The following is a 23,680-nucleotide window of genomic DNA, read 5'->3' on the forward strand; positions in this document are numbered from 1 at the left end:
GGCCCTGGCGGTCCGATCCTCGGTTGCAGAAGCTCTTGGGACGTGGAATGTCACCTCTCTGGTGGGGAAGGAGCCGGAGCTAGTGCGTGGGGTCGAGAGGTTCCGGCTAGAAATAGTCAGTCTCACCTCGATGCATGGCTCTGGTTCTGGAACCAGTCTCCTTGAGAGGGGCTGGACATACTTCCACTCTGGAGTTGCCCAGGGTGAGAGGCGCCGGGCAGGAGTGGGCATACTTGTTGCTCCCCATCTCGGCGCCTGTACATTGGGGTTTACCCCGGTGAACCAGAGGGTAGCATCCCTCCGCCTACGGGTGGGGGGACGGGTCCTGACTGTCGTTTGTGCTTACGGGCCGAACGACAGTTCAGATTACCCACCCTTTTTGGGGTCCTTAGAGGGGGTACTGGAGAGTGCTCCTCCTGAGGACTCCCTTGTTCTGCTGGGGGACTTCAACTCACGTGGGCAATGACAGTGAGACCTGGAGGGGCGTGGTTGGGAAGAACGGCCCCCCCGATCTGAACTCGAATGGTGTTCTGTTGTTGGACTTCTGTGCTCATCATGGATTGACCATATCGAACACCATGTTCAAGCATAAGGGTGTCCATATGTGCACTTGGCACCAGGACACCCTAGGCCGCAGTTCGATGATCGACTTTGTCATTGTTTCACTGGATCTGCGGCCGTATGTCTTGGACACTCGGGTGAAGAGAGGTGCGGAGCTGTCCACTGACCACTACCTGGTGGTGAGTTGGCTCCGGTGGTGGGGGAGGAAGCCGGTCAGACCTGGCAGGCCCAAACGTGTTGTGAGGGTCTGCTGGGAACATCTGGCAGAATCCCCTGTGAGACGGAGCTTTAACTCCCATCTCCGGCAAAACTTCGAACACGTCCCGGGGGAGGTGGGGGACATCCCCCTCCAAATCCGAGGCCATGGTCTTGAGCCGGAAAAGGGTATCCGCGATCTCATTCTTTCGGTCATGACCCAAATCTCATGACCGTAGATGAAGGTGGGATCATAAAGATCTTCAGGCTGCGCTTAGTCTGGTTCCTCACACAAATACCGAATTTAATTTAAAATTTACTAGATTGTGTCTTTAATATTAAACCATCAGCTTCAGAGGAAAAGACAAAGTTTCTCTGTTTCTGAGAACATGAAGAGTTTCCCAACAATAAAAACAATTTTAATATCTGAACTGTAAATGTGTCAGATTGACCCCAACTGGAGGTCAAAGTGTAAATCATGGCGGCCTGAGGGTTTCATGAGGAACAGCGCCCCCTGCTGGACAAACACAAACCTTCAGCTTCAGAGGAAAGTTTGGTTTTTAGAAAGTATCTCAACAAAGGTGATCATATAAAGTTTTATTATATAAAACAATGAAAACTTTATTTTCCACTGCAGTGACTGATTTATTAGATATTTTACCGTCTAATGAATAAACTGACTGTAAACCTGAACAACCAGCAGGGAGGAATTAAACTGATCATGTTAAATCAAACCATTTAACTTCTCTATTTCATGTCAGAAGGTCTAAGCTGCACTTTGTGTGATATTTTCCTCCATCTTGTTTCAGAGTGAAACCTGATGAAGAGCCTCTGAGGAAGAGGGAGGGTTTTACTCTGTGCTAAAACCGCAGATTGTGTTTGTGTTTTCAGACAGGATCTGATGAAAACAGTCTGATCTCTGAGAGCCGCCATGAAGGAAACATCTGTCCTGTTCCTGCTCAGTGAGTACAGACTCTGTTCATCTGCTGCTGGTTCAATGAGTTAAACACTGAGAGGACGAGCTGAGGGAGGTGAGACAGCTGCAGCTTTATTCACAGAAAGAAACATCCAGTTCAGTCGCATTGAAATCAGTTCAGCAGAAAAAGGTTTTTAAATGAAGATGTTTCCTCTCAGAAACACTTTGAATTTTTCCTGTTTGTGTGAATCTGAAGCTTAAATGTGTCAAAGTTGTGATGAATTTGCTCTTCATGTCAGACATGCAGCATGTTGTAGTTTCCATCATAACAGCCGTTGGTGCAACATGCAGCAACGTCTAGAGAAGTGAAGCTGCAGGATAACAGAGCAGCTCTGATAATCAGTGAAGCTGCAGCAGAGAGATGACTGCATCCTGTCATCCCTCCTTCCTGCTGCTGGAACAAGCGGCCATGTCTGATCAGCTGAACGTCAGGAGGAGCTGAGAGGTTTGGAGAACCAGAGGAAGCTCAGCACACGTCCAAGAGGAACCTCTGAGTTCACAGTGATGGACTGGAGGTGCTGCTGATCGGACCTGAGAAACACGTTAAGATTAGTAAAGGACTGAGAGTTTCGGCCTCAAGCTGAGAGCCTAATAATAACCTCTGGTCTGAGCTGCCTGTCAGTCTGACTGTTTTATCAAAGATCTCTGCAGAGCGACAAACCACAGACACCAGGGCCTGAAAAAGTAAAGAGTTTGTTTTCATTGACAGTAGCTACAGTTTATATAATCATCTTTCAGTGCAGATCCTATCAACAGCTTGGCTGGTCCACAGGTTCTGTCCATGAAAGTAATGAACAGAACCAGTGACAAAGTGCAGCTCTGGTGGAGACCAACTCTCACCGGAAACTAGACTGACTTACTGCCAGCAATGTGGATATTTATAGAAGATATATTTTATATTTACTTATTCAAAATGATTCTTTATTCTCTCTTTAGTTCTGACCTCAGTGCTGTGCTGCACAAAAACACAAGGTTGGTTCATTTAAATTTATCTAAGTACTCTACACATTTAAAACCTCACACCGTTTTACACAAAAACATTTGGTTTCATGGTCAGACTTGTTTTATTCTAAATAAAAAGCAGCAGTTTTTCCTTCCAGCTGTTCGTCTGACTCTGAGTCCCAGCAGATCTCAGTTCTTCATGAGAGAATCAGTGACTCTGATCTGTGAGGATGAAAACAGATCTGATGGATGGACTGTGAGGAGAAACATAACCAGAGGAACCAGGAAGAGATGTGAAGTATGGGGGAAATTAAATGGTTCTACCTGTAACATGAACTACCTCGTCCCATATGATACTGGTCTGTACTGGTGTGAGTCCATGTCTGGATCCTCCAGCAGCAGCAGCAGCATCCAGCTCTCTGTCTCTGGTAAGATCAGACTGTGGAGTTAGTGTTGCTGAAGCTGTGTGGAAATGGATGAAATGCTGTAGTTTGTCTCTGTGTTGAGGTGGATCAGTGATCCTGCAGAGTCCTGTCCTCCCTGTGATGGAGGGAGATGACGTCACTCTGAGCTGCAGAGCAAAGAATCCAACCCACAACCTCCCAGCTGCTTTCTATAAAGATGGCTCCTTCATTGGTGATGAAACTACTGGCAACAAGATTCTCAACTCAGTGAAGAAATCTGATGAAGGCCTCTATAAATGTAATGTCAAAGGTCATGGAGAGTCTCCATCCAGCAGGATCTCTGTCAAAGGTCAGAGGTCAGCAGCTTCTCTGTCTGCTTCAACCTTCATCAGGAGACAAGAAATAAATTATTACCTTTGATTCATTTCAGAGAGAATCTCCTCCACTCCTCCTTCATCCTCCACTCCTCCTCCTCCTCCTCCTTCATCTCTTCCCACCATCTCAGTCGTTGTTTCCATTTTTATCTTTCTGGTTTTGCTCTCATTAATTCTTCTGGTTCTTCTGGTGAGACGATGTTTCTGCAGGAAACCTGAAGGTGAGCCTTGAATATTGTTTTTTTTTACTCATTTTAACAGACATGCAGTTTAAACTTTTTTTTGCATGTTTAGTTTTAATGATTTAATGAAGTTACTCTGATAAATTCTGCTGGTTCTTCTGTTTATTTCAGCTGAAGGAGGAAAAGATGGAGAAAAGGAAATTAGAGATCTGAAAACCTTCATTAATCAGCTGCAGCCAATCAGGAGCAGCAGAGGTAATTCCTCACATCAAGTTAAAGTTAAAACTTTTTATTTCAAAAACCAAATCAAATGCAGAAAGTTTCTCGTTTTCTGTTGGACAGGAAAGATTTTTATCTGTTTAACTGCTGGTTCACAACAAATCATTTCACTTTTTACAGAGAAGTTCAGTTTTATTATTCTCTATGGATAAAGAAGCTTTTAGATTTAGTTTCCATGCAGTACCCCTAGGGGGCGCCGCAGGCCAGCAGTGGTCCAGGAACCACAGTTTGAGAAGGACAGAGTTAGATGGTTTTGGTAGCTGCTTGCTGTTCCTCTGAGTGTTTCTGCAGCTTGTTGTTATTAAAGCTAGCATGCTAACAGTTAAAGCTAGCATTCTAACAGTTAACAGGCTAACAGCTCTGTGGTTATTAAAGCTAGCAGGCTAACAGTTCACAGGCTAACAGCTCTGTGGTTATTAAAGCTAGCAGGCTAACAGTTCACAGGCTAACAGCTCTGTGGTTATAAAAGCTAGCAGGCTAACAGTTCACAGGCTAACAGCTCTGTGGTTATTAAAGCTAGCAGGCTAACAGTTCACAGGCTAACAGCTCTGTGGTTATTAAAGCTAGCAGGCTAACAGTTAACAGGCTAACAGCTCTGTGGTTATTAATGCTAGCAGGCTAACAGTTCACAGGCTAACAGCTCTGTGGTTATTAATGCTAGCAGGCTAACAGTTAACAGGCTAACAGCTCTGTGGTTATTAATGCTAGCAGGCTAACAGTTAACAGGCTAACAACTCTGTGGTTATTAATGCTAGCAGGCTAACAGTTAACAGGCTAACAGCTCTGTGGTTATTAATGCTAGCAGGCTAACAGTTAACAGGCTAACAGCTCTGTAGTTGTCCAGCTTCCTGTTATTGAAGGAAACATGCGGGTCAAACTGGAGCTGCTCCAGAGAACTGGGAGGTTTAAACTGGTTCCCAGTTGGACCAGCAGACCTGACCATTAGGATTATCCAGCCTCCTTCAGGCTGTCTGCAGTTTGACCAGGAAGCTGATAACACACTTCCTGCAGCTCAGAGTGGATCACCGAGTGGATCAGAGCAGCACTAAGCTGACTGTTTGTGCTGCAGGAACCTCTACATGCGTCCTCTACTCAGCGCGGAGGACAGACGTCCATCAGGGACAGATCGTCTGCAGAGCCACAGCGGCTCCGTCTTCAATCTGAGGAAATCTGGTCCAAATCTTCAGAAAACTGCTGTCCTGCTGCAGCAGCTCCAAGCCTTCAACATCTGGTCCACAGTTTCTTACTTCTTCCTTTTCCAGCATGTTAAGAAAACTGTGGTACAAAGATATGTGTCTGTTGCATTCCTCGTTCTTGTGCATGATTTTATAATACTGTCATGTTCCAAATAAATAAATAAACAGCATGAAACCCACTGACCCGGTTCTGGTCCCTCGCACTGACCCTCCCAGACTTTCTCTGTCAAGAGGTCAAAGGTCACAACATCTTGCTGGAGGGTTTAGAAACAACCGATGAGTTTCTGCTGCCACTCATCACGTGACTCCATCAGCAGGCCTGACATGTAATTCCTGCTGCCACCTGGTGACAGGAACCTGGTACTGCAACCACAATGTTCTATTGAAACAATGAAGGAGTTTCAATAAGTGATTATTAATTATTATTATTATTATTAATATTTCAGGTAACTTTGAGAATATTTCATAGCTGCTGGTTGATCCTAAACTCACCTGATCAGGTTTAACACGAGAACATTTTAAATGTTTCAGGCATTTAAATATAAACTCAGCAGATTTTCTGATCGATTCAACATTTTTAATGTAACACTCACTGGTTTGGTTCGGTTACATCATCGGTTCTGGTCATGAACCAGTGATGTGACTGTAAGATGCTCTAAAGCACAGATTACCCCTGAACCCAACCCCTGATCCATCCATCCATCCATCCATCCATCCATCTATTTATTTAGTTATTTTCTAACACCTTGTCCCTTAGTGGGGTCAGGAGGAGCTGCTGCCTCTCCAGCTAACGTTTTGGGTGAGAGGCGGGGTCACCTGAAGGCGGGGTCACCTGGAGGCGGGGTCACCTGGACAGGTCGCCAGTCTGTCGCAGCGCCAGACTGATCAAATGAGAAATTAAAGATTCACTATAAAAACTTGATGTTAAAACTGAAGGAGCTCCAAAGAGCCAGAACTCTTGAGTTATGTTCAACTCGGAGGATCATCCACCAGGGGGAGACAAACCATCCACCAGGGGGAGACAAACCATCCACCAAGGGGGAGACAAACCATCCACCAGGGGGAGACAAACCATCCACCAGGGGGAGACAAACCATCCACCAGGGGGAGACAAATCATCCACCAGGGGGAGACAAACCATCCACCAGGGGGAGACAAACCATCCACCAGGGGGAGACAAACCATCCACCAGGGGGAGACAAACCATCCACCAGGGGGAGACAAACCATCCACCAAGGGGGAGACAAACCATCCACCAGGGGGAGACAAACCATCCACCAGGGGGAGACAAACCATCCACCAGGGGGAGACAAATCATCCACCAGGGGGAGACAAACCATCCACCAGGGGGAGACAAACCATCCACCAGGGGGAGACAAACCATCCACCAGGGGGAGACAAACCATCCACTGTTCCACCAACAGAAACAGTTTTTCTCAGCAGCTTTGGTTCGTTTCTCACAACAGAAGTGAAATTCTTCATACTTGTTCAATCTTTAAATCATTGTGTCACTGATGCACCTAAAATGAGCTTCCTGTTACTTTCAACAAGTTAAAAATGCGTCTGTGCATCATGGAAGAGATTATGTAGTCTCTGTTTTTCATGCACTTTCAGTTGTTTCATGGAGACCAACATGTGTTATACAGGTCTGTGTTGAAATATCTTGGTCACATTCTATGTTAACTTTCAAAATGCTTTCTATACATTTGTATGAAATGTTTACAGAAATCCATCCTGAACTGATGAATGTCTTACAAGTGAATCCTGAGTTTCTCTGATGGAGGTAAATGTGTGAACCATTAGATGAACCAGTTTTCTGAAATAGATTGAAGGCTCATCATATACCTGATCAACTGGCAGGTTTATAGTCTATAGAACAACATGATGTTACATTTCTGATGATGAGGGACGAAGATTTGGACGAGTCAACAGCCAGAGAGAGGAAGAGGAAGAGGAGGAAGAGGAAGAAGAATCTGAGGACATGATTCTAGTTTCCATCAATCAATGGAGTTCATCTCATCCTCTTCATTCCTGAAGTCATTTTTCCCAGCATGCCGATGGAAACTATAATGTACAGTAAAGTAATCTACTGTGTTGTTTTCCTTCAGGAGATTCTCTCATGTTCCTGTTGCTGCTTTTTCTTTATGCTCTGCTTCCTGTATCTCCATGATAAGGTCTGTCAACAAATCAGTAAAATCATAAATGTTCATCTTCTCCAGTCTCTTGCTGTTCATCTCCCATAATTACAATTTACAATACAAGTTATCTAAACTTTATCCATAGTTTACATCAGAACTTTCCTCCAGAATCAGTTTAATGTGACTATTTGGTCTAAACTCAGTGAAACAAGAATTTATTATTCTGATGAACTGACATGTTTATTAATACAGATGTTTAACTTTGAGGATGAATTAATGATTTAGAGAAAGAAACTGGATTCTGCAGGTCATTTATTCTGTTTTGATGTATAAATAGTTTTAAAAATGCTCTTACTGCTTTGCAAATATCAAAAATGATTTGAGAAATGAACCAAAGTGACGGAGAAAAACTGTAACGTCTTGGTGAACAAAGATTCATGTTAGGAAGCAAAAATTAATCACAAAACCATCAAAAGAAACTTGGAAAAAACTTTATTTATACAAAGATTTTTAAAATAAATAATCCACACAGATAATATATAAAGAAATGTTATCTGGTAGACAGAAACAAAGACCACAGTGATCTTCAGTCCATGGCGCCCCCTAGTGGCAGAGCAGAACCAGCTGGGAGTCACTGAGGTCCAGATGGAAACGGAGGGAAGATCAGCAACATGGTCTGATGATGTCACAGCTTTTAGCTACACCTGGAGCCTCAGAGCTTCATCATGATGAAGAGGAGGAGAGGGAGTCTTCCTCTTCTTCCAGATAATAATCACAGCAGCCAGAACAACCAGAACAACCAGAACAACCACCATCAGAACCAGTCCGATGTGTCCTCGACCTGCAGAACAGAACCAGGAATTAGTCTGATCCCACTGAAGATCATCATCTGATCTGAGATCCAGAACCAGGAAGCTGCTGGTTCTGATCCAGAAATAATCACTCACCTTGAGGAGACTGTGGAGCAACTACATCCAGCTGGATGATGGTGCTTTCTAAGTTGGCTCTCTTCCTGCGTGTGTTGCTTTTTAGTTCAGTCTGGACACGGCACTCATACACTCCACTGTCCTTCTCTGTCACATTGTTTATAGTCAAATTGATTTGTCCATCAGTGGTGTTAAGGCTTTGTTCTGTTCTGCCCAAGTACTGTGGATTCTGGAGATCTTCATCAATCTGGTTATTCCTGTAGAGAAGCAGGTATTTTGGCTGCAGGTCGCCTCTGGTCAGGCTTACAGCTGTAACGATGCTGTTCCTGCCAGCTCTACATGGCAGATCGACGTTCTGTCCAGGTTCTGCTGGGATGTTTACAGGATCTGCAGGAGAGGAGTTGACAGAGCAGAGCGGTTAGAGAGAATCAGCTCTCCACCTCCACTGGTTTCATTCGTCTGAACTGACCTGCTGCTTCACAGCCTGACAGGCTGATCCAGAGAGCCAGGAGGACCCAGAGACAGGCGGCCATGTCTGTGACGCAGGACATCGCTGGACCGACTGAGGACAGTTTGGAGACCAAGTATATGGAAGCTGCAAGCACAGACAGACATGCATTAACCAGTCCAGGTTATTAATATCTGTAAATATGTGTATGTTGATGAATGTTATAGGCCTAGTAAATCAGAACGTCAACAGAACCTTCACTTGGTTCTACTGACTACCAGGAAACTAGTGGACCAAAAGACTGAGAAATGTTTTAATCAACGTCACGTTTGTAAAAGAAAAACTGGGATATTGTCACATCGAAAAGTTTTACATTTAAAATTCCAGATATTCTCTTGAGTTGGGAGGAAAAATACTGAATTTCTACATTAAAACTCTGAAATATACTGAGTGCAACAGAAACTGTGGAAGGTTCAAGTGGTAAACATGTGAGATAAATATGTGGATAAAGTCCAGAGAGTCAGAGGCAGAACTGGGATCTGGATCAGAACATTTCCTGGTCCAAACCTAACAGTGAATTTATCATCAGCGGATATTTGTAGTGTTTTAGATGAACTTTATTCATCATTTCATGTCATTTCTACATCAGGTTTGTGTGATTTTATTCTCTGATTATTATTTTAGTGAAAGTATTTCCTGCTTTTTCATAAAGTTCTTATTATTAGACATGTTCACATGAACAAATGCAGTTAGTGACAGTCACCTGCTGAGGTGTGGCCTGGGGTGGCCAACCAGCTGCCTGACAGAAATCTCCCAGGTGAAGGACCCAACCTGGCTGTGAGCTGGAAGCTGCTGATTGGTTGAGAGTCAGAGAGGAAAGTTTGGCTGGAAACTGGTTTTACTAAGGAGATGAAGGTTGTTGAGCTGAACTTAAAGGGAAGGAAAAGATTTGTGGATTCTTGGGAATCGCTGGTCTGACGACTAGAACCGCTGGATTGTGTTCAGGAACCGAAGGACTCTGGATTTTTAGGATATTTTATTATTTTATGGATCTTTAGTCTCTCTTTTTTTAAAAGAACATTTTCATTTAGTATTTTATTTTACTTTTACTTCCTGCCTCCTTCACCAGGAATGAACTAATGACCAGAGCGGTTTCCAGTCTCTGTGGGTTCTGATCCAGTTGCTCAGCAGCTTCAGTTCGGATCCAGATGGCGTCCATTTGGACCCGGGAGTTCTGATCCAGAAAAGAAGAATCCATTTGGACCTTCTGGTATTTCTGTCTCTAGTGTCTGATTTATAATCCAGAACCTTAAATCTTGTTTTTGTTTCGTGTAAATTTCTTGTCTTATGTCAGAATATCAGTAATAATAAATCTAATCCCGTCAAAAATGGAGAATTGTCTTTTTTGCACTTACATATGTAAAATTTTCAATAATAGATATTGGTGATTAAGTAGTTGATCAGTCAGAAATCATCCTTATTCTTTTCCTTTCAGCTTGAAAAGCAGCACTGACTCTTTGAAATCACATTCAGATCGTTATTTACAATATTTTGTGAAATATTACAAAAATACTTCCGTTTTTAAAGTCGTAGTCGATAAATGATGAGCTGATCGATTCTCAGATTAAGTAGAAAAAACTTTGATTCGCGTATCAAACATTCTTCAGGAAACATTTTTGCTCTAAAAATGTTTGATGTCTTATTTTAATATAACTGGGAGTAGAAAACTATAATTTACATAAACGTTTAAAAGCATTTACCACTAAGATTTTGTCTTCTGAAAAAGGTTTCTAAACTCGCCAACAAATCAGGATCTATGCTTCAGATTTCCTGTTTTTCATTTTAAACATTCAGTTTCTAAATTTTGTTCTTTAGCTTGAAAATAGTTGGACATGTTCAAAGAAAAGTGGGACAGAAATTAAAATAATACAAAAATCTTCACAGGAGAAAATCCTGAGGAAATGTTCAATTTTCATTCCTCCCGTCCTGTGTGTGTGTGGGTGGGTGTGGGTGTGTGTGTGTGTGTGTGTGTGTGTGTGGGGGTGTGTGTGTGTGTGTGTGTGTGTTCAGTACTCACCCAGAGGATCGACGCTGGAAATTGTCTCAGAGGAAAAAATCAACGGCCATTTTCTAAGCAAGATTTTCGGACTCGAAGCCGTAAATTTCCGGCAGAATGAAGGAGCCGCCATGTTGTATTTCTGAAATGTGCGGGTGAAAGTCGGCAGTCGGCCTTCACTCCCAGAAACCTTGTTTGAAGAAACACTCACTTCATTTATAAGTGAACAACTTGTTAGTTTATAGAAACTAGTAAGAATTGATCAGTTTGTGTTTTCAGGGTTTCAGCCTGACTTAATGTAAAACCAGAGAATTAAACCAGATGTGACCGATCCTCAAATCTACACAAATAGAAAGTGACTTCATCTGAAAACATGAATAACTGATTTAAACAAACTGAACAAAGGAGTTTTTGGTGATTTATTCACTTATGTTGAGATTTTGAATCCAGTTTTCTGTCAGATAAAATGTGTTTGACGCTCTGAAATATTAAAGATGAACAAAAAAAGCAAAACGGTGCAAATGATTTCTGCAGTAAAGTATTTGTTGACAAATTGGTTTTGGGTGATTTTATGAATAAAATTCATGAAACACAGTTTAAGGAAAAACAGCATTAAAAACACATATTTTGTGCCAAACTGTACAAAACTAAATATTTGATAACATTTTGTTTCTCAGCGTCAGAGAAGTTTGGATTGTTAGTGTGAATTATTGTGAAGGAAGTCAGGAGACAAAGATTTGTGCTTCTGTGCGGCTGGAGGACGGTCTTCATGTCCAGGCGTGTCTGCTGTCTGGAGGACGGTCTTCATGTCCAGGCGTGTCTGCTGGCTGGAGGACGGTCTTCATGTCCAGGCGTGTCCGCTGGCTGGAGGACGGTCTTCATGTCCAGGCGTGTCTGCTGGCTGGAGGACGGTCTTCATGTCCAGGCGTGTCTGCTGGCTGGAGGACGGTCTTCATGTCCAGGCGTGTCTGCTGGCTGGAGGACGGTCTTCATGTCCAGGCGTGTCTGCTGGCTGGAGGACGGTCTTCATGTCCAGGCGTGTCTGCTGTCTGGAGGACGGTCTTCATGTCCAGGCGTGTCTGCTGTCTGGAGGACAGTCTTCATGTCCAGGCGTGTCCGCTGGCTGGAGGACGGTCTTCATGTCCAGGCGTGTCTGCTGGCTGGAGGACGGTCTTCATGTCCAGGCGTGTCTGCTGGCTGGAGGACGGTCTTCATGTCCAGGCGTGTCTGCTGTCAGGATCTCCTGAACTGGTCTGACCTGAAACACTGAGCCTGATCCGTTTCTGTTCTGATTTACTTCACTGAATCATTTCAAACAACTCAATCTTTATTTCTGAATGAGATAAAAACCAAGAGCTACTTTGAGTTTCTGTTAAAGTTTAATAACCTGTATTCAGTTTTATTGATCATTTTCTTCTGATGCCTGAAGGGAAAATAAAAGTTACAACAGTTTAGCTGGAGCTGCTTTCAGAACAGAAACGTCTCTAATCTAGATTCAGTTCTAGAAATTCAGTTCTTTTATTCTCTACAGACATCCTGTCACAGGTAGTTTAGTAGGTTAACTATATCAGTAACCAAAGGAAACGATTCTTTAACTGATTTGTCTTTTATTGGGCCAAACATCCACATTTTTGATGACCTAGAAAGAAAAGCTGGTTCTGTCTGTTTCACTGAGGAGGAAGTAACCAGGCTCACAAAGATGTCAGCAACTTATTCATTTTTTAATTTAATCAATTTCATTGCTGAAAATCCCATGAAGCCTTTACTGGTGACCAGCTTTGACTGGGAGTTTGGAAACTGGACTAGAAACCAAACTAGGATGAAAATATGCTGTTCTGGTATTTTTATGAAACTATTGTTTTGAAGGAAAGGAGACTTTATGTTTACACACATTTCAGCAACAAAACAATGAAAAGTCCTTTGAACATAAAACATCAATCAGACTAAAACACATCATGTCATAGTGGCGTTTTCAGGAAACGTTATGAAACGTTGGAATAATAAAAAATGAATGATCTATGTGTTTAATCAAAGACAGCTCTTAGAAAAATATACTTTGTCTTATTAAAGGAACTTTTCTGAATTTTCTGGAAGGTTGTTCCAGATTGTGGAGCCTAGAAGCTGAAAGCTGCTTCTGTTTGTTCCTCTTCCAGCAGGTCAAAGGTCAGTCTCCCAGGAGGAGCTATCTTTCTTTTCAAAGTGAGTTTCATTGTCTTCATGCATCAAAGCACTTCCTGTATTAACTATAATAACAGTTTGATTGGCTAGAAAGTTAGTCTGAGAAACTAAAGACGTCTGAGAATAGAAAAGATTCTCTGAAAGCTGTTAAAGCTTCGCCTGGTAACAGTTTGCTGTGATTACAGTGGTGGTTTACTCAGGTTAAACTAGTTAAACTAATAATAGTTTATTACACCATCATGAACTGGATATTAACCAGTTTATGATGCCAGTCATTTTAAACACAGTGTGGAGGAAGAATCTGGTCCAGTTTATTAAGAATTACAGAAACGTAGCAGAAAAACAACAACAACAACAACAACAACAACAACAACAGACGGCTGAAACAAGAACACAACTGAAGTTATTGTCTTTGGACCTACAGAGGAACGATCTAGAGTCATAGCTCTAGAGTTATAGGTCTAGAGTTATAGATCTAGAGTCATAGATCTCGAGTTATAGGTCTAGAGTCATAGATCTCGAGTTATAGATCTAGAGTCATAGCTCTAGAGTTATAGATCTAGAGTCATAGATCTAGAGTCATACATCTAGAGTTGTACATCTAGAGTTGTACATCTAGAGATATAGATCTAGAGTCAAGGCACAGCTTCAGTTCTTCCAGCTGGAAACCAGAAGCTGACCTCTGACCCTTGACCCTTGGGTTCCACAGTTCTAGCAGCTGCAGAACATTTCCAGAACTAAAGTCTCGGATCAGAGAAACTCATCCAGGCTTTTGTTTCTCTCTACTGGCTTTGATTCCTGCAGCAGCGTCTTCACAGGTCTGATTGACAACCCAACGGTCCAGAACGCTGCTGCTGGAGTTCTGACTAGAACCAGGAGGATAGAGACACCACCCGGTTCTACACCACCTGGTTCTACACCACCCGGTTCTACGTTCCTTCACTGAGAGACTTTTAATCCTGCTGTAGTTTATAAATCACTGAACAGATTACAGATCTGCTGCGGTGGTGCAGCGGGTTAGCACGCCACACGTTTGGCTCCACCTACAGCTGAACATGTTTAAGGTCAGAGGTCAGAGTTGAGTTTGTTTTTTCACACTGATAATCTGCCAGAGAGAGTTAAAGTTCAGGATCAGATTCAGGAACAAAAAAACTTTTAGAGATTTAAATATGAAAATGTTTCTGAGAACATGAAGAGTTTCCCAACAATAACAACAATTTTAATATCTGAACTGTAAATGTGTCAGATTGACCCCAACTGGAGGTCAAAGTGTAAATCATGGCGGCCTGAGGGTTTCATGAGGAACAGCGCCCCCTGCTGGACAAACACAAACCTTCAGCTCCAGAGGAAAGTTTGGTTTTTAGAAAGTATCTCAACAAAGGTGATCATATAAAGTTTTATTATATAAAACAATGAAAACTTTATTTTCCACTGCAGTGACTGATTTATTAGATATTTTACCGTCTAATGAATAAACTGACTGTAAACCTGAACAACCAGCAGGGAGGAATTAAACTGATCATGTTAAATCAAACCATTTAACTTCTCTATTTCATGTCAGAAGGTCTAAGCTGCACTTTGTGTGATATTTTCCTCCATCTTGTTTCAGAGTGAAACCTGATGAAGAGCCTCTGAGGAAGAGGGAGGGTTTTACTCTGTGCTAAAACCGCAGATTGTGTTTGTGTTTTCAGACAGGATCTGATGAAAACAGTCTGATCTCTGAGAGCCGCCATGAAGGAAACATCTGTCCTGTTCCTGCTCAGTGAGTACAGACTCTGTTCATCTGCTGCTGGTTCAATGAGTTAAACACTGAGAGGACGAGCTGAGGGAGGTGAGACAGCTGCAGCTTTATTCACAGAAAGAAACATCCAGTTCAGTCGCATTGAAATCAGTTCAGCAGAAAAAGGTTTTTAAATGAAAATGTTTCCTCTCAGAAACACTTTTCATTTTTCCTGTTTGTGTGAATCTGAAGCTTAAATCTGTCAAAGTTGTGATGAATTTGCTCTTCATGTCAGACATGCAGCATGTTGTAGTTTCCATCATAACAGCCGTCTAACCCTTTAAAGTACGGCGTCCCTCAAGGCTCAATTTTAGGTCCCATTTTGTTTATTTTATATTTATTGCCTCTTGATCAGATTTTCCATAAGTTTAATGTTTTGTTTCATTGCTTTGTGGATGACGTCCAGATTTATATGCCCATAAAACTACTAAATGGTAAAAATGAATCTCTTCAGCTATTAATAGATTATTTAGCTGAAGTTAAATCTTGGATGGAACAAAACTTTCTTCACCTCAATCAAAGTAAAACTCAGTTTATATTATTTGGTCAAAACCTTCACACTGATAATCCAGACTTGATTCTTGGTTCTTTATCTCGGTTTTGTTGAACTTCTGCCAGGAACCTTGGTTTTATCTTTGATAGCTGTTTAAAGCTAGATAAACTAGTTAGCTCTGTCGTTAGATCAAGTTTTTATCACCTGCGGATTTTAGAAAAAGTAAAATCTTATTTTTGTTTTAAGGACTTTGAAGGACTTTTCCAGTCTTCATTACATCTCGAGTGGATTATTGTAATTCTTTGTATAAAAGCCTGGATAAATCACAGATGCAGCGACTTCCAGTGATCCAGAACGCAGCAGAACGGCTTCTTACAGGAACCAGGAAGTGACACCATATAAGGCCCTTCCTGGCCTCTTTCCACTGACCGCCTGTTTCATAGAGATTAGATTTGAAATGGATCAACTCCTCTTTGTCTTCAGGACCTTTTGAAACTTCATTCTGTGTCCAGAACTTTAAGGTCCAATAATCGGCTGCTACTGAAAGTCCCTCGGACCCGACTCAAGAGGAAACAGATCGGGCTTTTTCTGTTGTTACTCCTAATCTCTGGAATAATCTCTGGAATAATCTACCAGAGATTAGGAGCAGCAACAGAAAAGCCTGATCTCGTTTCCTCTGGTCGCCACTGTCGCTCTATTGTTTTGATTTATTATTATAACTTATATTATTTTAACAATATATATGAATGTTTCTTTTCCTGTATTATTTCTATTTTTTTCATCAACTTATTGTATTATAGTTTTTGTACAGCACTTTGGTTCCAGTTTTAAACCTGTTTTTAAAGTGCTATATAAATTAATTTGACATAATTTTTATTTATAGTAATTGGAGGATATCGTTCAAAGCAATTGTTTATTTTTAAATTCATCCTCAAACCAAAACCTGATCCTGAAAGTTTGAACTTATTTAGAAATGAAAATGTTCATGTTTATGTCAGTAGTTCAGATATTTAGCAGATTTATTTGTCTTTGATTTAATTCCCAGTGATTTTTCTTCTCTTTAGTTCTGACATCAGTGCTGAGCAGAGCACAAATAAAAGGTTGGTGAACTTTATGTTTAAACCTTTAACATCACATCAGTTTTCATGAAAACATTTGGTTTCCTTGAAAATAAAAACTAAGCAGCAGTTTTTCCTTCCAGCTGTTCATCTGACTGTGATTCCCAGCAGATCTCAGTTCTTTGAATATGAATCAGTGACTCTGATCTGTGAGGATGAAAACGGATCTGATGGATGGACTGTGAGGAGAAACACAAGCAGAGGAACCAGGAAGAGATGTGAAGGATGGGGGAAACCAGTTGGTTCTACCTGCAGCATCACCTCCTTGTTCCCATCAGATACTGGTCTGTACTGGTGTGAGTCCATGTCTGGATCCTCCAGCAGCAGCAGCAGCATCCAGCTCTCTGTCTCTGGTAAGATCAGACTGTGGAGTTAGTGTTGCTGAAGCTGTGTGGAAATGGATGAAATGCTGTAGTTTGTCTCTGTGTTGAGGTGGATCAGTGATCCTGCAGAGTCCTGTCCTCCCTGTGATGGAGGGAGATGACGTCACTCTGAGCTGCAGAGCAAAGAATCCAACCCACAACCTCCCAGCTGCTTTCTATAAAGATGGCTCCTTCATTGGTGATGGACCATCAGGTCACATGACCCTCCTCCATGTTTCCAGCTCTGATGAAGGCCTCTATAAATGTAACATCAGCCGTCATGGAGAGTCTCCATCCAGCAGGATCTCTGTCAAAGGTCAGCAGCTTCTCTGGATTTTGGTTTTAACTTGTGAGCGTCACCATGGTAACAAAGTAACTCTCTTTATTTCAGAGAAACTCATCACCTCCTCTCCACCCAGCAGTGAGTCTGTTACAGGTGAGGAGCTTCAGGGTCTCTGAGTTCATCCTCCGTCTCCTAACTGAGTTTTATTCTCCTTCATTATAATCCAGTAGCTTCATCCTCAGCTATGAATCTGTTCACATCATCATCATCATCATCATCATCATCATCATCATCATCATCATCAGCTGCTGCCTCTCCAGTCTCCACTCCTCCTCCTTTTACTGTGGGTCTTCCAGTTTTCATCCACCTGGTCGTGTTTTCTCCGTACTTCATCTCCACTCTGATCCTGGTGTCTTTATATCGACACAAAGACAAAGGTAACACTTTAAATCAATCACTCACTTCATACATTAACTAATTAATTACTTAATAAAAATGGTTTCTGACATTTTAAAAGTCTTTTATGTTTCTAATTCTTTCCTTATTAAACCTGCAGGAGACAATCTGCCCAACTCAGTGGTTATAATTTCCTCCACCCTGGATGAATAAAGATTTTAATGATCTGAATTATTATATCATCACCGTGTTTACCACATATCAGTATGGCACGTCCCTGAGGAACTCCTTGTGTTTCTGTTTCCTTGAACTGATTAAATATCAGCTTTGAGTTTCACTGGAGGAGGAAAAGTCGGATCAACAAACATCATTTAAAAATCGGTCAATAACTGTAACCAGAGTGTGACATCATAGCCTTCTGTTGTTTAACTGGTTTCTTCATTAAAATGAATGAAATGATTTATTGTGTTGGTTTGTTTCTCCATCTTGTGTTTCATGTTGCTCTGTGTCTGTGATGCTCAGTGTTAGCAGCCTGTGGTTTTCCTGCCAGCTCTGTGGTCTCAGCCTGTTTCCAGTTAGCCCAGCCTGTTCATCTCATCTGAACCACAGAAACCAGCTGCTGGTGGATCAGTGACTTTTTAACTGAAACTGGATTTTACCACCAATAACCAAGTGTTGGTGAAAACGTGTCCTGCCAGAGTTTCCACCTGTCTGGTCCAGTAGTGGCCATGTTGAGGTGACCGCAGCGTGACGGACTGGTCTGTCTTGTTCTCTGTTTCTCTGGGCGTCTCTCTGACAGGAACTCCTTTAAATCCAGTAGCTTAGCATTAATTAGCATGTTCCTTTGGAGAATTGACCATGAAAATGTATTGATGGTTATTACAGTCCGGGGGACTAACATCTTAAACGCTGTAGCTGTCATTCCTCTGACCTACAGCCTGGTCATGTGTTAATGAGCAGGTGGAGGTGAGTCTCCATGGAGACTAAATGGATCAGGAGTCAATCTGCAGGTTGTGTTTTGACTCGGAGTCAAAGGTCAAGGCTGCGCAGAGCGACCAGCTGCAGGAGTAAAGAGTAAAGCAAAGAAGCACACTGCCCCCTGCAGGTTGTAGCGCATCAGTACATCAGGCCCTGTAACAGTAACAAATCAACAGATTATTTATTATTGTTTATTCACCAATAAATCAACCATCACCTGCAGCGCCCCCTGCAGTCTACGGAGAGGAACTCAGTAAGATCCATCAGGAAGTGAATCAGAATAACTGAGGCTCATGGGAAATGTAGTCATCGCTCAGTGGGAGGTTGTGAGTTTGATTCCAGCTGCCTGCCCTGTTGGACGTCCATGTTCCTCTAGATGAACCAAAATCATCCAGAATCATCAGGAACGGCTCTGCTCCACCTGATGACGTCACTCAGTGACGTCATCAAGATTAATCAGATTTATTGTCTCTGATTTCAGGCTGAGAAAATCCACAATATACACATGGAAATGATACGTCATCACTTTGTTTATAGTAGATTATATTAAAGCCTCATAAAGTTCATCAGTATTTAAATTAAAGGTCAAAGACAGTAAACAGGTTTGACCACCGGGGGGCGCTGTTGGTTTATAAAGAGGCTGAACGTCATCGGTCCGTTTCTGCTTTTACAGAGTTAGAATAGAATAGAATAAATAGAATAGAATAGAATAAATAGAATAGACTAGAAGCTTTATTGCCCTTCAGGGGGTAAATCAGGTGAACCAGCAGTAACAGCAGATTCAATTATAAAATATGGATACAAGCAGAGAAAACTCTCTGCTCAGTGAGGACAGAGTTACAGTCTAAGATAAAACATATTTCAGTTTCCAATATAAATATGATAATCATTGATTTTGATCCAGATTGATTCAGTTTCTGATCCTGATCAGAAATCCTCCTGGTTCAGTTTGAACAGCAGCAGATATCAATGAATCTAATGATAACTTTACACTTTTTAATGTGTTTATTGTAATAAATTCATCGAGAGAAAGAGAGAGAGAGAGAGAGAGAGAGAGAGAGAAAGAGAGAGAGAGAGAAGAGAGAGAGAGAGAGAGAGAGAGAGAGAGAGAGAAAGAGAGAGAGAGAAAGAGAGAGAGAGAGAGAGAGAGAGAGAGAGAGAGAGAGAGAGAGAGAGAGAGAGAGAGAGAGTTCAGTTATCAGACTAACACCTTCAAGTCTTTAGGAAATCATAAAGTTGATCACGTGGTTCAGTAGAAACGCCCCCTGCTGGGAGTTTCACTGTGAGTCTATATAAGAACCAGTCAGTCTGAACCAGTAACAGACTGACTGGTCCCAGTCTCCAGTCCAGATCAGTTTCCTGTAGATTCTCCTCCCAGTTATAAACCATGGACAGAATCCTGCAGTCATTTGCTCTCAGCTCTGCCAGCAGCAGGTCCATCCTCACCGACCGGACCGACAGCTGGGATCTTCCAACGAGCTGACAGTTTCTGGAAGAGCAACAGCTTTATCAGTATTTAGTTACTGGTTAGTTACTGGTTAGTTACTGGTTAGTTACTGGTTAGTTACTAGTTAGTTACTGGTCTGTTCAAACCAACGGCGACGACAGAAAGGAAAATGAGTGGAGAAAACGTTTTCACTCTTCTAGTGGTTCTGACTTTAATCTTCCCCACCGACTGTCAAGGTGAGCAGGACGTGAATATGATCACATTTATCGGGTCAGAACCTGAGGTTCGGTGGTTCAGTTTCAGTCTGTCTCTGCGGTTAAAAAGGAAAGTTTTTGGTTTTTCTTTAACAGCTTCCAGGTTATTTAAATCTCAGCTGAGAAACAGATAATAGATGAAAACAGAACTTCCAGCAGCTGGTCGTCTTTTTCTACGTTAACCAAACCAAAATGGCGGCGCGCGTAGACTTTGGGCTCCGACTCAAAGTTTGTCCAGTCGAGTAAATCTCAGTCTCGCTGTAATCTGTTGATGACAATAACAAATAAATCTGATCTGATCAAGTTAAACAGAACGAAGCTTTAATTACAACATGTAGGAAAACATGAATTTAAGAATAACACAAAATGGACAATTTGCTACTAAATGAGTCAAATCCTTTAAATTAGTCAGTTGGTCGGTTTTATGAAATTCTGACACTAAAAGTGAACTTTAGATTTAAAGTTTTCTTTGAAATATTTTACATTTTCTTTCTCAGTTGATTATTAGAGAACTTCATGCAAACAGGTTCTGATTTCCTCCTGTCTGCTGTATCGCCATGGCGACCGGTGGGGCAACACCAACCGCCCCGCCCCACCATGCAGGGCAGAAACGGGGCAGAAGGACAGAAAGTCCCTCTGGATAGAAAAACTAAAACAGACTTTCACTTTCAGAGCTGAAGGTTTTCTGCTCCATTTATCCTCTGAGCTTTTAATCCTATTAAATGTTTGAAAAACCAAACAAACATCAACATTAGTTCTGCTCTGAGTCCCGGTCCGTTTGCTGCATGACTCAAATAACGCTTCAATAAAGGAAAAAATGAGCCTCGAAGTATAAACATCATCTGATGTCAGCAACAAGCCGCCAGTTAACAGGTCAGAACCACTGAGATCAATTATTAACTCACATCTGATCAATGCTGGACTCAAAGACTCAGATTTAATAAAACATACAGATAATTTATCATTAAATATAGTTCATCATAAACCCAGCCTGCCGGAAACTGGACCTGAACCCAGCAGCAACCAGAACTAGTTCAGTTCAGTCAGGTAAAATGAATCGATTCATGTTCATAGTTCACCTCCTGAATCATCTGCAGTTCTCAGCTTCATCTTGCTAATAAAGCTTCTAATAATTTATCATAAACTCTAACAATAAAGCTTAAAATGAAAACATGGCTCATTAATTCTCTCTTTGTTTCCTTTCATAAAATCATATTTAAGGCTGAATTTCTAAAATATTAATATTAATAAAATATTAATATTTTAATATTAATAAAATATTAATATGTTAATATTTTTAATATTTGCTCTGAGTGAAACTAATCGCTTCACCAACAGAAAACAAAGTTAAAAGTTTTCTGAGACTAAAACTCACTAACAGGAAGTTGATCAATCATTCCGATCAAACTTCTTCCTTCATGTTTCAGCTGAAGATATTCCTCCATAATAAACATATTTAATAATAAACATGAACATATTTACATGGAAGAATCACATTTCTTCTTCTCCTGTTGTAAATAATCAGCATCAGAAACTGAAAGCGTTTAAATGAAGGGAAGAAGAAGAAATTAGCCTGTGGATTCACTGACCTCCCTTCTGTCATAAAGTCAGCTTGCTTTACTTTGGCCTTCAGCGCTGACCTTTGACCTCTCTGTTGTGCAGATCAGAGGAACGTGACAGCAGAACCGGGTCAGGACGTGGTTCTGCCATGTAGAGCTGCTGGGAACAAACGGCTCATCGCTGTGCAGTGGAGCAGATCTGATCTGGGGTCAGATTATGTTCTTCGCTACAGAGACGAGCGTCTGGACGAGGAGAACCAGAACCCGTCCTTCAGAACCCGGGTGGCTCTGCTGGACGGAGCGGTGAAGGACGGAGACGTGTCTCTGGTTCTGAAGAACCTGACGGCCAGCGACACCGGAGCGTACGAGTGTGGAGTCGCCCAGAGAGGAGCAGCAGAAGCTAACGCTAACATGAAGCTCATCAGCACCATCTACCTGCAGGTAGCTCCGCCCCCTCCTCCAGGTGAGTGGTTGATTCTCAGAGCAGCAGATGATGATCTGCAGTCGGATCAGACTAACACCTGGTTCTGTTCTGCAGGGAACCCAGAGGACAGCAGAAACACTGGATCCAGAAACCTGCACCTGGGACTGATAGTTTCAGTTATTTTAGTCGTTGTTCTGCTTGTTGCTGCTTCGGTTCTGGTTCTGACCTGCAGGGAACCAAACAGCTGAAAAGCACCTGGACTGATTCCTCCTCTGAGTCTGGCTTTGGCTGCTCCAATAATCTGAACAGAAAAGTTTCCTTCCAACAGATTATTGTTATTGTTGACCTGAATTTCTCGGAGCTTTTCTGTCTTCCTGGGTTCCACCGGGTTCTGCTGAGATCAACACCAGCAGGCGACTTTCTGTCAGAACAAGCAGGTGAACTGAAGCTTCGTTAGTTAAAGACCTCAGAGCTGCAGAGAAGCTGCAACGTTCAGACAGAGAAACATCAGAACCAATGAGTTTTATTCTCCTGACGCCTCAGTGATCAGAAACTAAATGACTTCAGAGGAGAACTGGGTCGGTCCGACCTGATTTCCTCATCGGGTTGGCCTCAGTCTGGCTTTAATGAAATATTAAACAGTTTACAGAGAGGAGCTGCTGAGATCAGCAACATTTTTAATAGTTAGAGAGTTTTATCATTTGGACTTTCTGAATGTTTCTTGTTAATCCGTTAAAGATCCAGATTCTCCTGCCAGCAGGTTATTAGCAACGCTAACGATTATCACTATTATATCTATCACGATTATAATTATAACATTAACGATTATCACTATTATATCTATCACGATTATAATTATAACATTAACAATTATCACTATTATATCTATCACGATTATAATTATAACATTAACGATTATCACTCAAAGCAATAATCATTGTTGAAATAACGTCAGTCTTGCAGTGGTACATAAATAAAGATCATTTTTCTGGATAAATCAGAGGAAAAATGATCATTTTTCCAGCCTGCTGCTGTCAGAACAGAAACATGTCAAAGCTCCAAACATGATGATTTAAAAATGCTTTTATTTAAAAGTGCTTTTATTTCTTCCCATCTTAATAATTATAACAGCCTTTTTATGAACTTTATAAAATGAAAACACAAAATGCTTCACTGCGTCTGTCTGGACTTTGTTCATCGTTTAAGGAGCAGCTAAAGAGCCTCTGTTCAGGTTTATGTTTTATTTTTCTGTCATGTTTTATGGTTGTGTTGCTGTGAAATGTTTTCATCCAGTGAAATATGATTAATAAATAGTTCAGCTCTCCTTACAGTGAACATTACTTCAGGTACCAGCTAAGAGATGTGATGAGAGGAAAACCCAGTGAGGCTGCAGGCCAAACATTTCACTCTGCAGATGATAGAAAACTGGATTCATATTTCACTGCTTGTCTTCCTTAAGTTATTTTAGAAAAGTTTTTCTGCTGCCTGGTTGTTTAATGTGAATAAATGTTGAATGTTTTCATGTTTCCATTATTTTTGCTTCATCATTTCAGATTAGTTTAAATGAAGAAAAGCTCAGGATGCAGTCAGAGGACGTGTGATATTTGTTCTCACTTTATGATTTAACTCAATAAAACCAGAAATGATTTTAGCTGAAACTTTATCTGGAGATGTTTTAAATCTAACATCCTGTTTAATCCCAGATTATTTCCTGTAAAATAAATTCATGCA

The 23,680-nt window shown here is 41.5% G+C and overlaps 1 protein-coding gene across 7 annotated transcripts; it reads left to right on the forward strand.

Annotated features, from left to right (window-relative positions):
- Nucleotides 1–1,620: 1,620 nt before the first annotated feature.
- On the forward strand, nt 1,621–17,711 carry LOC111610932 (uncharacterized protein DDB_G0271670-like). Of its 7 annotated transcripts, XM_023346076.1 has the most exons (8): nt 1,621–1,718; nt 2,669–2,704; nt 2,833–3,102; nt 3,182–3,310; nt 16,808–16,924; nt 17,000–17,044; nt 17,119–17,328; nt 17,448–17,711. In XM_023346076.1, exons 1-8 carry the CDS (start codon nt 1,688–1,690, stop codon nt 17,498–17,500), a joined length of 891 nt encoding a protein of 296 aa, XP_023201844.1. In that variant the 5' UTR covers nt 1,621–1,687; the 3' UTR covers nt 17,501–17,711. The 7 variants fall into 7 exon arrangements, with proteins under 7 accessions (XP_023201844.1, XP_023201842.1, XP_023201848.1 ...); XM_023346074.1 differs by lacking the exons at nt 16,808–16,924; nt 17,000–17,044; nt 17,119–17,328; nt 17,448–17,711 and adding exons at nt 3,509–3,673; nt 3,806–3,889; nt 4,983–5,288 and having other exon boundaries at nt 1,628–1,718; nt 3,182–3,427; XM_023346079.1 differs by lacking the exons at nt 16,808–16,924; nt 17,000–17,044; nt 17,119–17,328; nt 17,448–17,711 and adding exons at nt 3,509–3,673; nt 3,806–3,889; nt 4,983–5,288 and having other exon boundaries at nt 1,665–1,787; nt 3,182–3,427.
- The last annotated feature ends 5,969 nt before the right edge of the window (nt 17,712–23,680 follow it).

Source organism: Xiphophorus maculatus, chromosome 14 (assembly GCF_002775205.1).
Source record: "Xiphophorus maculatus strain JP 163 A chromosome 14, X_maculatus-5.0-male, whole genome shotgun sequence".
Taxonomy (NCBI): domain Eukaryota; kingdom Metazoa; phylum Chordata; class Actinopteri; order Cyprinodontiformes; family Poeciliidae; genus Xiphophorus; species Xiphophorus maculatus.

Bases quoted from the DNA above. Each gene is read 5' to 3' on its own strand.
- LOC111610932 (XM_023346074.1), top strand. From the start codon at position 1,688: ATGAAGGAAACATCTGTCCTGTTCCTGCTCA. The intron at 2,705-2,832 runs GTTGGTTCATTT...TTTTCCTTCCAG, and splicing joins GTGCTGCACAAAAACACAAG to CTGTTCGTCTGACTCTGAGT. The intron at 3,890-4,982 runs GTAATTCCTCAC...TTTGTGCTGCAG, and splicing joins GCCAATCAGGAGCAGCAGAG to GAACCTCTACATGCGTCCTC.